This window comes from Carcharhinus amblyrhynchos, chromosome 7, assembly GCF_965287045.1.
Source record: "Carcharhinus amblyrhynchos chromosome 7, sCarAmb.v2.hapA, whole genome shotgun sequence".
In the NCBI taxonomy this organism is placed as follows: domain Eukaryota; kingdom Metazoa; phylum Chordata; class Chondrichthyes; order Carcharhiniformes; family Carcharhinidae; genus Carcharhinus; species Carcharhinus amblyrhynchos.
In genome coordinates, this window is record NC_137330.1 from 26,083,190 (window position 1) to 26,096,500 (window position 13,311).

Consider the following 13,311-nt stretch of genomic DNA (forward strand, 5'->3'; position numbering starts at 1 on the left):
CACTCAATGGGAGGTTTTTGTTTATGGCACCATTTAAAGCTGTAATAGAAACAGATAACACATGATTATCAATCACAGGATGGAATTCATGAGTCCTCGTAGTGTTGTAACATTTGTGTTATGGTAAAAGAGATGCCTATCATTTTTACCCATCCACTCATTCTTTTAGTAATTAATACAGGAAATACCTTGCCTTAGAATATCTGCAAGTTACAGTTTATTGCTTCCATAACAGCTTGCAACTGAAAGCCCCTTTGTAAAAGTTCACACTCGTTTTAATCTCTGGGGAATATGCACAGACGGTAATGTCCATGAAAGCAGCCAGATTTTGCTAACCAGTACAAACGGGCTTACTTTCTGAAGTTTGAGCTCAGTAGCTTGTACTTTCTCTTGGCAACTAATGTTTATTGAAGGCCCAGTTTTATTTTTTTAATAGCACTGATTTAGAATAACATATTGCAAAACAGGCACTGTGTAAGCAGATAAAATGTGGAGTGAAACTTGATTAAGTTCAGGATTGGCTGTTCTTGACAAAACAAAACCAATCTGCAGACTTTATGCCATAAACTAGTAAAATCTGTCTGAACCACAAACTTTTTTAAAAATAATAACTCGCACTTCTGTTTTGTTGGCACTTGAGAAGTTTTCATTTGCCGCAAAATATTTGTGGCTGTGAAATTTTCCTGGATTTAAGCAACTAATGTAAAGTCCTTCAACAAGACATAAACATCTGCTGTTAGGATATCTGTTGTAGTCTGTATGCAATAAATATTAATAGGATACTCCTGAGAGTAGTCACCATTGTATGCTATTAATGAATTTAAAAAAAACAAACAGCTGTCATCTACATTTGTGCTCGCACAGCTCCTTTGTAAACATTTTGTGTAACAGCTTTTAAATCATGACTTTGTTTCCAAGCCAAAAGGGTTGAAGATGTGGACAAATACTCACAGCTAGTGGGGGACACCAGATTAATCAGATTGTGAACAGTCTCCATCAAGTCATGTTGCTGTTTCTGAAGGACTGTGTTGTTTAATGTTGCTGCAACCAGTTGCTTTTCTAGTTCCTCTATGATGGAATTCTGCCGTGTTACTAACTCTTGGAGCTGCTCTTTTTCTTGCTTCAGTGACTCGAGTTCAACTGCATGTTTGTCTTCCATTTCCAAGACTTTTTGTTCCAGTAATCTAACAGAAAGAAACAAAGTTGTTTCAAGTAGTTTTTACATGCAATTGTGATTAAGATAAAGGCTTTATGACCAAAGTGAATGGGGAAATGTATCACCTCACCATGGAGAAGTTTATCACCACCACAGTATGTGCCCTCGTTATCTACAAAACCAAAACACTACCGAGGCTGGAAATCGAAAATAAAAACGAAAAGTGCTGGGAACACACAGCAAGTCTAATAGTACCTGTAAAGAGAGAAACCATGTTAACATTTCAGGTCTGTACCTTTTCAAGACGTTCCATCTATCTAAAGGAGGCCGCAGGCTGTGATAGACTTTCCCACTGTGAGCTGAAAAATTCCCTATTCGCTTTGGTTCTGACAAAGGGTTACCCATCTGAAGCACCAAGTCTATTTGTTTCTCCACAGATGCTGCCGGACCTGCTGAGTATTTCCAGCACTTTCTGTTTTTATTTCTGAAAACCTACAATTTGGTTGGTGATATATTTACCGTTATTATAAAAGGTAAACTTCTGGATTGAGCCAAAATGAAATGAATTGAGTTGTGTGTCATAAATGGTGAATTTTAGTGATTGCAATTAAGATTTAAATTTGTGTGTTCTGCACTGTGTGAAAATCTTACCCCGCTCATCTCCCTTAAACTTTCCCACCTTCACCTTGAACCTGTGCTCCCTTGTAATTGACACTTCCACCCTGGGAAAAAGCCTTTGTCTATCCACCCTATCAATGCCTCTCGTAATTTTGTAAACCTCTATCAAGTCTCCCCTCAACCTCTGTCTTTCTGGTGAAAACAATTCCAGTTTGTTCAATCTCTCCTCTCAGCCACCACCTCACAACCAGGAACATCCTGGTGAACCTTCTTTGCACTCTCTCCAAAAGCTTCGATGTCCTTCTGGTAGTGTGGTGACCAGAATTGCATGCAATACTCCAAATGCGGCTTAACCAAGGTTTTATATAACTGGAACATGATTTGCCAACTTTTGTACTCAATGCCCCAGCCAATGAAGACAAACATGCTGTAGGCCTACTTAATCACCTTGACCACCTGTGTTGCCACTTTTAGGAAACTGTGGACCTGCACACCCACATCACTTTGTATGTTAATGTTCCTCAGGATTCTGACTTTTACAGTATGATTCACACTTAATTTTGATACTTTGAAATCCACCACCTCGCATTTGTCCGGATTAAACTCCAACTGCCATTTCTGTGCCCAAGTCTCCAGTCTATATCCTGTTGTATCTTCTAGCAATCAACAAATTTATCATCCGTAACTTTACTCATCAGACCACCCATATATTCCTCCAGATCACTTATTTATACTACAAACAGAGGTCCCAGCACTCATCCCTGTGGAACACAACTGACTACAAAGCTCCATTCTGAAAAAGACCCTTCCACGACTACTGTTGTTTTCAATGACCAATTAGTAAGGATAGGCAACAGTACCTCCTCCACAATTATCCTCAACACTGGTGCCCCACAAAGCTGTGTTCTCAGCCTCTCCTATACTCTTTATACACCTATGGCTGTGTGGCCAAATTCCCCTCAAGTTCGATTTTCAAGTTTGCTGGTGACACCACCATGGTGGGTCAGATCTCAAACAATGACGAGACAGAGTACAAGAATGAGATAGAGAATCTGGTGAACTGATGCAGCAACAATAATCTCTCCCTCAATATCAACAAAACGAAGAAGATTGTCATCGATTTCAGGAAGCGTGAAGAAGAATATGCCCCTGTCTATAGCAATGGAGATGAAGTTGAAAGAGTTGAGAGCTTCAGGTTTTTAGGTGTCCAGATCACCAACAACCTGTCCTGGTCCCCCCATGCCGACACTATAGTTAAGAAAGCCCACCAACGCCTCTACTCTCTCAGAAAACTAAGGAAATTTGGCATGTCTGCTACAACTCTCACCAACTTTTACGGATGTACCATAGAAAGCATTCTTTCTGGTTGTATCACAGCTCTGCCCAAGACTGCAAGGAACAACAAAAGTTCATGAATGTAACTCAATCCATCACACAAACCAGCTTCCCATCCATTGACTCTGTCTATACTTCCAGCTGCCTCAGCAAAGCAACTAACATATTGAAGGACCCTATGCAACCCCAGACATTCATTCTTTCACCTTCTTCCATTGGGAAAAAGATACAAAATTCTGAGGTCACGTACCAACAGACTCAAGAGCAGTTTCTTCCCTGCAGCTGTCAGACTTTTGAATGGACTAACCTGCATTAAGTTGATCTTTCTCTACACCCTAGCTATGACTGTAATACAACATTCTGCACTCTCTCGTTTCCTTCTCTACAAACAATATGCTTTATCTCTGTAGAGCAAGTAACAGTACTTTTCACTGTATGTTAATACATGTGACAATAAAAAATCAAATCAAAATCAAAGCCAGTTCTGTATCCACCTAACCAGCCCACCCTGAATCTCATGTGATATTAGTTTTTGTACCAGTCTGCTGTGTGGGACCTTGTCAAATGCCTTACTAAAGCCCACATAAACTACATCCACAGTCCTTCCCTCATCAATTATCTTGGTCATTTCTTTAAAAAAACTCAATCAAGTTGGTGAGATATGATCTTCCCCATACAAAACCTGCTGCCTGTCACTAACTACTGTCCAAATGTGCATTTATCCTATCCCTCAGTATCTTCTCCAAAAGCTTCCCCACCACAGAAATCACCGGTCTATAATTTCCTAGATTATTCCTGCTTCCTTTTTTCAACAAGGGAACAGCATTGGCTAATCTCCAGTCCTCTGGAACCTTACTTGTGGTCAAAGAGGATGTGAAGATATCTTTTAAGGCCCCAGCTATTTCTTCCCTTGCTTCCTGCATTACAATTATGCCTAATAATTTTTACCCTGGAGACCTCAGCTCCTTTGAGACATGCAATTTGAGTTCTGCTGGGGGCACGACTGTCGTCTACATTCCTGTTGCAGCTAACTTCTGCCTCATGTTCCAGCTATTACCATCTTCGCAGTTTGTGCTATGACTATTACAACATTCTGGTCTCCCAGTGCAAAACCGCTGATGCACTGGGCTCACACTTCACATGTTGAGAGGCTCCAGATTTTTTCCAACCTTAGAACTGTGTTATTTTTTCCTAATTGGAAAATGCCAGTGCTGCTCCAGTGTGTGCTTCTCTCCATTTGCTTAACCTAACTGCTGCCAGGAAAGATATACATTTTCGTTGAATCATAGAATGCATACAGTGCCAAAGCAGGCCATTTGGCACATCACTGACTTTCTGACAAAGTGTCTTACCTGGACTCTTTTCCCACCCTGCCCCCATAACCCCACACATTCATCAGGACTAATCCATTTAACCCACATATTTTGGACACAAAACGGCAATTTAGCATGATCAATCCACCTAACCCGCACAATTTTGGAAAATGGTTGACATAATAATAAGCTTAAGTTACTCTCCATTCTGTGGATGATTTGAAATACTGGTACAAAATCTTCTGAAGAATTTAACGGGTTGAAAATAGATTTTCAAAAAAGAGCAACACATTCCAGTATTTATGGGCTTAGCATATGTGGAGACATTTGCAGAACTAAATATGTTTCAATTCATAAAGAAAACGCGGAGTTGGAATTTGTTGGCTTTACGATGGGGGAAGGGAAAAGCTTTGTAGATCTTCTCAAGAGACTTAAGTGAATTACACATGGTTCAGGATGAAACGGATTGTGATGATTTGTGAAAGAAATTAGCTTTGTGTGACAAATGAGTTTCTCTTCATTCCATAATTTCTTGTAGAGCATAGTCTTATTTTTCTTCCTTATTGAAAAGATGTTTGAGATGGACAAGTGAAATGAAGGGTCGAAGTTGTAATATTTCAGACACAGCACACTGTTGAAACTGCTGAACACCCTGATACCTTTAAGGCAATTAATGATGTTAGGTCACGACAATCAAAATGATTGTGGATCCTTAACATCCTCTTCAGAATGGCTTATACTACTTTAGTGTGAAAACGTCTTTCATTGAGGCCAACCGGGGCCAAAATCAGCAAAAGCGATACGACCTTGTACTTTCACAGCATGATTCCCAAGTGAGCTATAGACCTCTGACCTCCTCTAGAACAAAAGACATGAACCACCTGTATTTTCATGGGAATTTTTTCATATTGTGGCTGGAACTTTGGAATTCATTGTCACCTTTTTAACTGCGATGTTCATGTGCCTCTAACTTTATCCAGTCAAAAGTATGGTTCATTCATCAGAGAAATTTACATTATCAATTCCACAGCCCATTAAACTGCATAAATTAATATCTGATTGCCTGTTCTCAATTGAAAAATTGAAATCACAATCCTGTCCACACGGTTGAAATATAAACAGCAAATGAATTACCTCAGCTTTCTCGAGTAAGTAGTAATTAAATTTACCTCGGTGTTGACTGAGATTTTCTTTTGAAATTTGGTTTCTAGCTTCATGTTTCCCTATCTGTCATTCTTCATTTTTAGCCTGGGATTTAACTTTATCCCAGTGAGAAAAATTATTTTTTATGGAGCGCGGGGGGAGTTTTCACAATCTCACTCCAGAGAACATTCCGCTGATCAGAGGTTGAAAAATGCCTTGTGACAGCTGATGCCGCAAATCTGAATATGCAGTGGCATTTTAAAATTGTCCTTGTTTACATAAAAGTATAATGGGAAATTGGGAGCAGAGGAATGAGGTTAGGAGCAGTTCTTTCAGACAGATTCGTTGGAAGATGGAACGCTTTGTCACACAGAGTATTGCAGTAGAAATCCTGGCAGCCTTCCAAGGAAAAATGAAATAAATGTGCAAGATGCCAGGCTGAGTGACAAATTTGAATTTGCTCTCATTTGCTCAATTGGAGCCGGAGATGGATCCGATGAACCAATGGTTCTATTAATATAAAATTTGATGACCTGTGGCTTTGCACCTAAGAGTCATGACCACATATACTCTTCAGATCAAACAAGATTAGATTGTGAGGAATAACTGGACAAAGGTATACAATTGCAATTCGGTGCATATTTGAAGACAGATTCTGTCCTTTTTCATAGGAAATTTTATCATTTTTAGCAAACCTATAGCAATTCAAGCAGTCGATCTTTTTGGGGTAACAGAGTCCCTCTGTATTGCAGACTGAGAATTTGAGAGATACAAGATTGAAGCATGATAAGTTTCTATGAATAATTTCCATTATAAACTTGAATGTAGGAATTAACAGAAATGATTGGTGTGGAGTAATGTTTTATAAACAGGAGATAAATGCAGACAAGGCATCCTTAATGATTTAAATAGATACTTGGTTCCTGTTACCAAAACAATGCATCTTGTGTGAGTTACTATTTATGTCATTTATCCAGAAACAGAAATAGTTTTAAATGATCTATGTTGATATTGTTGGAAATTAGAAACAAGTTAAAGATTTACGTTAGCTTAATGTAATGTTTCAGTGTAAAAAAGGATTAAAATGCTAGTTAGATTCATGTCAAACAAATATCTTTGCATGCATGGGGTTTTCAAATGATGTCTGTAATGCGCTTAGGGAGTTTACACCATAAAAACAAACAAAAGCTTAGAGAAGGGTCCAGCTGTTACTGAGCAACCAGGGGCCACTTTCAAGTCAGAAGGACCTTCTGAGTTTAGTTTTTAATGGAGCCAAGGTAGTTGGAGCTGAGCAGCTAGAGAGAAAACAACTCTCATACTTGCCAGAAGCAGAAATGGAACAATGGAGTCAGGGAAGAAAGTAAGTCTCAGAAACTAAAGAGCAGAAAGTTCTAGAAGCCAAGGAATGAAAAGAGAAATCCCAGGAGGACTGAAGTCAAAGGGACAAAAGGAATGGAATTTGTGCGAAGTACTGTGCTGGGGCCTCAGCTATTTACCATTTATATAGATGATCTGGAGGAGGGAACCGAGTGTAGGGTGTCAAAATTTGCTGATGACACCAAGATTGGGGGAAAGGCAAATTGTGCGGAGGGTGTGGAGAGTCTGCAGAAGGATCTAGATAGGCTGGGCGAATGGGCCAGGAAATGGCAAATGGAATTTAATGTTGGCAAGTGTGAGGTGGTCCACTTTGGTAGGAAGAATGGTAGGAAGGACTATTACTTACGTGGCGAAAAACTGCAGCAGGCGACGGTGCAGAGGGACCTCGGAGTCCTTGTGCATGAGTCGCAAAAACCCAGCCTGCAGGTGCAGCAGGTGGTCAGGAAGGCGAATGGGATGCTGGCCTTCATAGCGAGGGGGATTGAATATAAAAGTAGGGAGGTCTTGCTGCAGCTGTATAGGGCATTGGTGAGGCCGCAGCTGGAGTACTGTGTGCAGTTTTGGGCGCCGCACCTGCGCAAGGATATTTTGGCCTTGGAGGGAGTGCAGAGGAGGTTTACTAGGCTGATACCGGAGTTGAGGGGGTTGAGCTATGAGGAGAGGCTGAATAAACTAGGCTTGTACTCGTTAGAGTTTAGAAGAATGAGGGGAGATCTCATTGAGACGTATAAGATGATGAATGGGATGGATAGGATAGAGGTGGAAAGACTCTTCCCGCTCAAAAAAGACAGTAGGACTAGGGGGCACAGCCTCAAGATAAAGGGGGGGCAGTTCAGAACGGAGTTGAGGAGGAACTTCTTCACTCAAAGGGTGGTGAATCTCTGGAATTCTCTGCCCGTTGAAGTGGTGGAGGCTGCCTCGCTAAATATTTTTAAGAAGCGGGTTGATGGGTTTTTGATAAGAGAGGGGATTAAGGGTTATGGGGAGAGGGCGGGAAAGTGGAACTGAGCCACGACAGATCAGCCATGATCTTATTGAATGGCGGGGCAGGCTCGAAGGGCCAGATGGCCTACTCCTGCTCCTATTTCTTATGTTCTTATGTTCTTATGTTCTTAAAGTTACAGGTAGAGTCGAAAGTGCAGACCTGGCGAAATTGACTAGCAAGAAGCCAGTTATCTGAAACACTCCTAAGGTCTGTGAAACAGTCTGATTGGTCGGACTTAATACCTGAGAGATTCTGTGGAAGTTTGAATGCACATGACAATTCAAGACAGAGGAGGCTGAAAGGAGGATGAGGATCCTTGCTGAAAACAGCTGGAAGTATATGGACATCTCTAACTCATTTATTGCCCATCCTTAACTGCCCTCCATTTCAGAAGGCGTTTAAGAGTCAGCCATATTGCTGTGGATCTGGAGTCACATGTGGGCCATATCGGCTAAGAACAGCAGATTTCCTTCACTGAAGGGCATGTTCTTTTTCATACGGTGATCGATGATGTTTTCAAGGTCACAGTTCCAGATTTTTTTTTTTAATTGAATTTTGCGGTGGGAATTGAACCCAGGTTGTTCCCAGGCTTTGCCCTGGGCCTCTGGATTACTAACCCAATAACAATACCTCTATGCCACCACCTCTCCTACCACTTGTTTTCAGAGTGGATTTTGTCAGACCAGAGTTGGCCTTTTTAGTTTACAGGGACTGTGTATTTTCTGAAAACATTTTGTAAACTGTGTATTATCTTTAAAATCTGCATATATTCGTGAAGGTGAAGAAGTATTGTGTCATAGTCAAACTTTCCATGTTTAATCAACTTTTTTTTCTCTTGCTAAAAGCTAAGTGGAAGTCCTGGGAATCTGTTCATCCATGTTTTGTGAAAGAAAATAGGTAAAAGTTACAGTCTTTTGAGCTAGGGTTCCAGTCTGGGACCTTCCTATCCTTTAGTAACAAAAACTAGGATCATAACAGAGTATATAGCTTAATCTCAGCAACAAGATCAGAAATAAAATCAAGAGTCGGAACAGAGAATCTTTTGATAACACATCTTTTGGTTATAATCATCTGAAACGTGGTGCAGAGCAATCACACTGAGGTGACAACTGTTCTTCCAAAACTCCAGCTCCAGTGCTCATTTAAAATTTGAGTGTGATTTTTAAGGTGAGAATTAATCAGAGACCTGGTGTCCCTGTCCATTGCTGAAGATACAAATGGACTGAAGTGTGAAAATGTTGGTACATCTGCCTTATGTTCCCTGCATGAAGTATACACAAAAACTAGGTGTGAGAAGCTTCTCAGAAATAATAATTGTAAATATGTTTCATGCCGAGATGTTAGCTATGGCTCAGTGATAGTATTCCTGTCTCTGGATAACAGCCTGCGAGTTCCAGTCCCAATCTGAACAGACCAACACATGTTCCAAGCTGATGCTTAAATGCAGTGTTGGGGGAGTGTTGCACTTGGGAGCTGTTTCCCCAATACCCCAACCGATATTTATTCCTCAAACAGCGTCACTTCAGAAAAAAGATTTATTTTATCATCTCGTTGTCATGGAACTCTGCAGTGAGCAAGTTATAGAAAATGCGCGTTTTCTATATTGCAACACTGATTACACTTCAAAAAGCACTTTCCTCTGAAGCGCTTTGGGATGCAATGACGCAAGTTCTTTTTTTAAGTCAAGAAGAATTCCCAAAACGCAGACTTCCCCTAAATCTCATTGTTTAGCTGTGATACTTGGGCTGATTGAAGTGCACACAAAATCTCAAAGTGAGACTCACCACAGTGCACATTTGTCTAGCCCAACTGTCTTCAACTGCCTCATCAGTGACCTCTTCCCTATCAAAGTCAGGGTCAATTTTCTGATAATTCCACTGCAAGCAGCCCTATTGACAACAGCTTTGATAACCAAGCATTCTGAGTCATGTCACATCATAGAATCCCCTACAGTGCAGAAAGAGGCTATGCAGCCTATCAAGTCTGCACCGACAACAATTCCATTAAGACCCTGAATGTATAAACCCACATACGTACCTCGCTAGTCCCTCTGACACCACAGTCAATTTATCATGGCCAATCAAGCTAACCTGCACATCTTTGTGAGTTGGGAGGAAACTGGAGCACCCGGGGGAAACCCCGTGCAGAGATTGGGAGAATGTGTAAAATCCATATAGGCAATAATCTAAGGTGGGAATTGTGCCCAAGTCTCTGGCGCTATGAGACAGCAGTGTGAACCACTGTGCTACCATGCCCTAACAGGACCTGAATAACATCCAGAGTTGAGTTAACAATTGGCAGGCAACATGTGCATCACATAAACAACTCAAACAATAGAAAAAAACAGCTTTCTGACTTTTAAACAATAACACTATTACTGAGACTGCAATAGCAACATCCTGAGAGGCATCATTAACCTATGCTTAACTGGATCAAGTACAGAAAAGAACATAGGGTGCATGCACAGTAATGAGAAGTGTCTCTCCCATCAGGAAGACTGAAATCAGGAGTGTGATGGATGAGTGACCTGGTTCAGATGAGCTGCAAAGGCAATTAAGCTTAACAAAAACCAGCCTAATGCCACTGGAATCAATGTCCTATCCCTAGCTACAAACAGGTACGACACATAAAATGCATTCTCCAGGATGCACTGCAGCAATTCACTTCATTAGCTTGGGCAAAACATCTCTGTTCTTTTGAACTCCACCAGCAAAAATGGTGAGCAGCAATATCATTGGAACACTATCATCATTCTGAGATCCCATTGTCACATAATATCCTAACTTAGGCAAGTATTGTTGTTTCTCTATCATCCTTGGCTCAATATCCTAGAATTACATATCCAGTATATGGACTGCAACTCTTTCAGGACATAGTAACTGTAGTATCTCGAATGACAGGCAACTGCCAGGTAGATTAATGAATAGTTTATTGAGATAAGAACTATTGATGGAGAGTGATGAAAAGTTTACCATATTGCATGGACTCCAGACTCCTAACAACCAGTCCCTGGAACCACGCATCCTAGCCTGATTGGCTGACTGAGTCACATGTCCCATGGAGAGCTCACCCCTCAAAGGGGCAGACAACCACAGTAATCCCAGTCGGACTACTGCTATAATTCAGGGCAACAAATGTAGTTTTGGCAGCATTATCACGGAAAAGATAAACATACCAAAGGTATCTCTAAACAAAATTTGCACGGTCAATGATTCTGCTGTGCTGAGTCCAAAATTCAAATTACTTTGACGTTTCCTCAATTTGGCATTTTCAGAAACACAGCAATAACTGAAGAAAGGTTTGACATTAACTTCTATTTTAAAGGTTTCTGAAAATAGTTCAGTGTATTTAAATCTAGTCTGATTGTCATGTACAAAGAAAAAACTACTTTTGTTACTGGGACAAATTTTTCAATAGGATAACACAAAAGAATGTATTTTCAGTTTAACTTGCCAACCATTTTGGCAGAAAGTAAAGAGCAATAAAATCACTCTGCGACATTCCTTAACCTGTCTGTCAATTCGGTAATTGCAACTTTAAGTAAGTAAATCAAGGGTGAAATGAGCTGCATATTGAACATTCTTGTGGCAATATATTTGTGACATCTGTTCATTGTTTATACCAGTTTGCAATCTCTGAAATCTTGAGAAAGCAGTCTGATGTTCACTTGGCCTCAAACAAGCAGTATTATCAGATATCTGTAGAACCTGGAAAATATGGCCAAACTTTTGGGGGCAGTTCGTAATCTCATCAATTTAGCCGTAATTTGATTATTTGGAACAGTGAAGACTTTTTGGTCTAGTTGCTGTAAATTAGTATTGCTCTGAAGCTGAATTGATACTTAGCTTGTGGAAACCTGCAGTCATACTGAGAAACATCCAAAGTGAATTCAAGAGAAATGCATTCTATTCTGTGTCGAACAAGTTTATTTTATTCCTGTTGTGATCTACAAAACATTTTTAGAATCCATTTGTACCTTTCTCCAGTTGACTGCAGTAGAAGAAATGGAATGCAAAAAACTGTAATGTGAGCTGAAGTGAAGTTTGGTTGTTTTTTTAAAGCTATAATAGTGGACACATGACACGCTGCTGTTCCCTCATTTCTAAGCTATTAAGTTTAACTGACCCTAAGACTCAAGTGTAAGTTCATAATATGTTGGGAAATAAATCAGTCAGCCATCTATGACAGACAAAAGGATTAATGCGAAAGACAGTCCTTTTTAAGTGAATCGCGCTGTATTACAGGATTGATTGTCCAAGCAGGAAGTAACTGAATTATAAAATATTTGCAACAAATTGGTACCCAGTGATTCTAACTACAGTATCTTTTGCAGGAGTATAAACTACATTTGATTTAGCAACAAACATTTGAACTGCCTTCAGTCATATAGAGTCATAGGGCTTGATTTTATCTTCACGTTATGCCCGTTTTTGGATGTGAAAACTTGGTAAAGTCAGGCATGAGGCAAGTAGTGCAATCCGTGCCCGCCTCCACGTCAGTTCCCCCTTTACCAAGACCTGAAAATTACCACGATTGGGACCTTTGCATGCATTTAAATTGACTTAATGGGCTGTATGCCCCATCTTACCAGCACTTCCCCCTTTACCACTGTATTTGCCCATCCAGAATAGGCGCAAAACAGACATCCTCCACAAAAGTCCGATTCAGGCGCTTCAGTTAATGAGGAGGTAAGTGCTGAGTGTCCATCAACCCTTTGCTTGAGATCAGTGGCGTTGGGAGGGCATGGGTCCACTATCACTTAGCCTGAGATCAGTGAGGGGGACGGGGGAGGATTTGCTGCCTGGGATCAATGGGAGGGGAAGGGGGGAGGGGCCTGTGATCGGTCTGGGTGGCGGAGGGGGTGGGAGGATAAGGGGACCAGCAATGTTGTGAGTGTGGGGCAATATCTGTGGGGGCCAGGGTGAGGCATTATCTGGCCTGGGAGCGATGTGGTCGGGGAGCTGCATTCCATCTTTTTTTTCTGCGCGTGTGCAGCTGCAGGCACTGATCAGTGCTGCAGGAGTTCAGGCGTGTTAAGCACTGCCCAGAGGTTTCTGCAATGTGATTCGGAATTGCTGATATTTTTGCAAGCAAAGTGAGTATGGGGACACCTGAGAATGGGTCTAAAAGTCGGATCTGAAACACTCCCAGTTTTAAGGCCTCCCAACACTTAGTATCAAATGGCAAAAGAGGGCCCATAGAGTCATGGATTACAGAAAAGGCCCTTTAGCCAATCTTGTCTTCACTGACAAAACTGCATTAAATCTACACTAATCTCACTTTCCAGCAATTGGCCCATAACCTTGAATGAAAATGTTCATCCAGGTACATTGAAAGGTTGTGAGGTTTCCTGCCTCTGTTACCCTCCCAGACAGTACATTCCA

At 40.9% G+C, this 13,311-nt stretch overlaps 2 protein-coding genes across 3 annotated transcripts in view; one reads left to right on the forward strand and one right to left on the reverse strand.

The window, feature by feature from the left end:
• The window catches only part of mcph1 (microcephalin 1), a 315,247-nt gene that overhangs the window by 177,575 nt on the left and 124,361 nt on the right, over positions 1 to 13,311 (forward strand). The window lies entirely within an intron of this gene.
• angpt2a (angiopoietin 2a) overlaps positions 1 to 13,311 on the reverse strand; it is a 106,957-nt gene that overhangs the window by 53,549 nt on the left and 40,097 nt on the right. For both annotated transcript variants that reach the window (XM_080192033.1, XM_080192032.1), the window contains one exon: positions 952 to 1,184. In XM_080192033.1, coding sequence (XP_080048159.1) covers positions 952 to 1,184 — 233 coding nt within the window. The remainder of the gene's footprint in view (positions 1 to 951; positions 1,185 to 13,311) is intronic.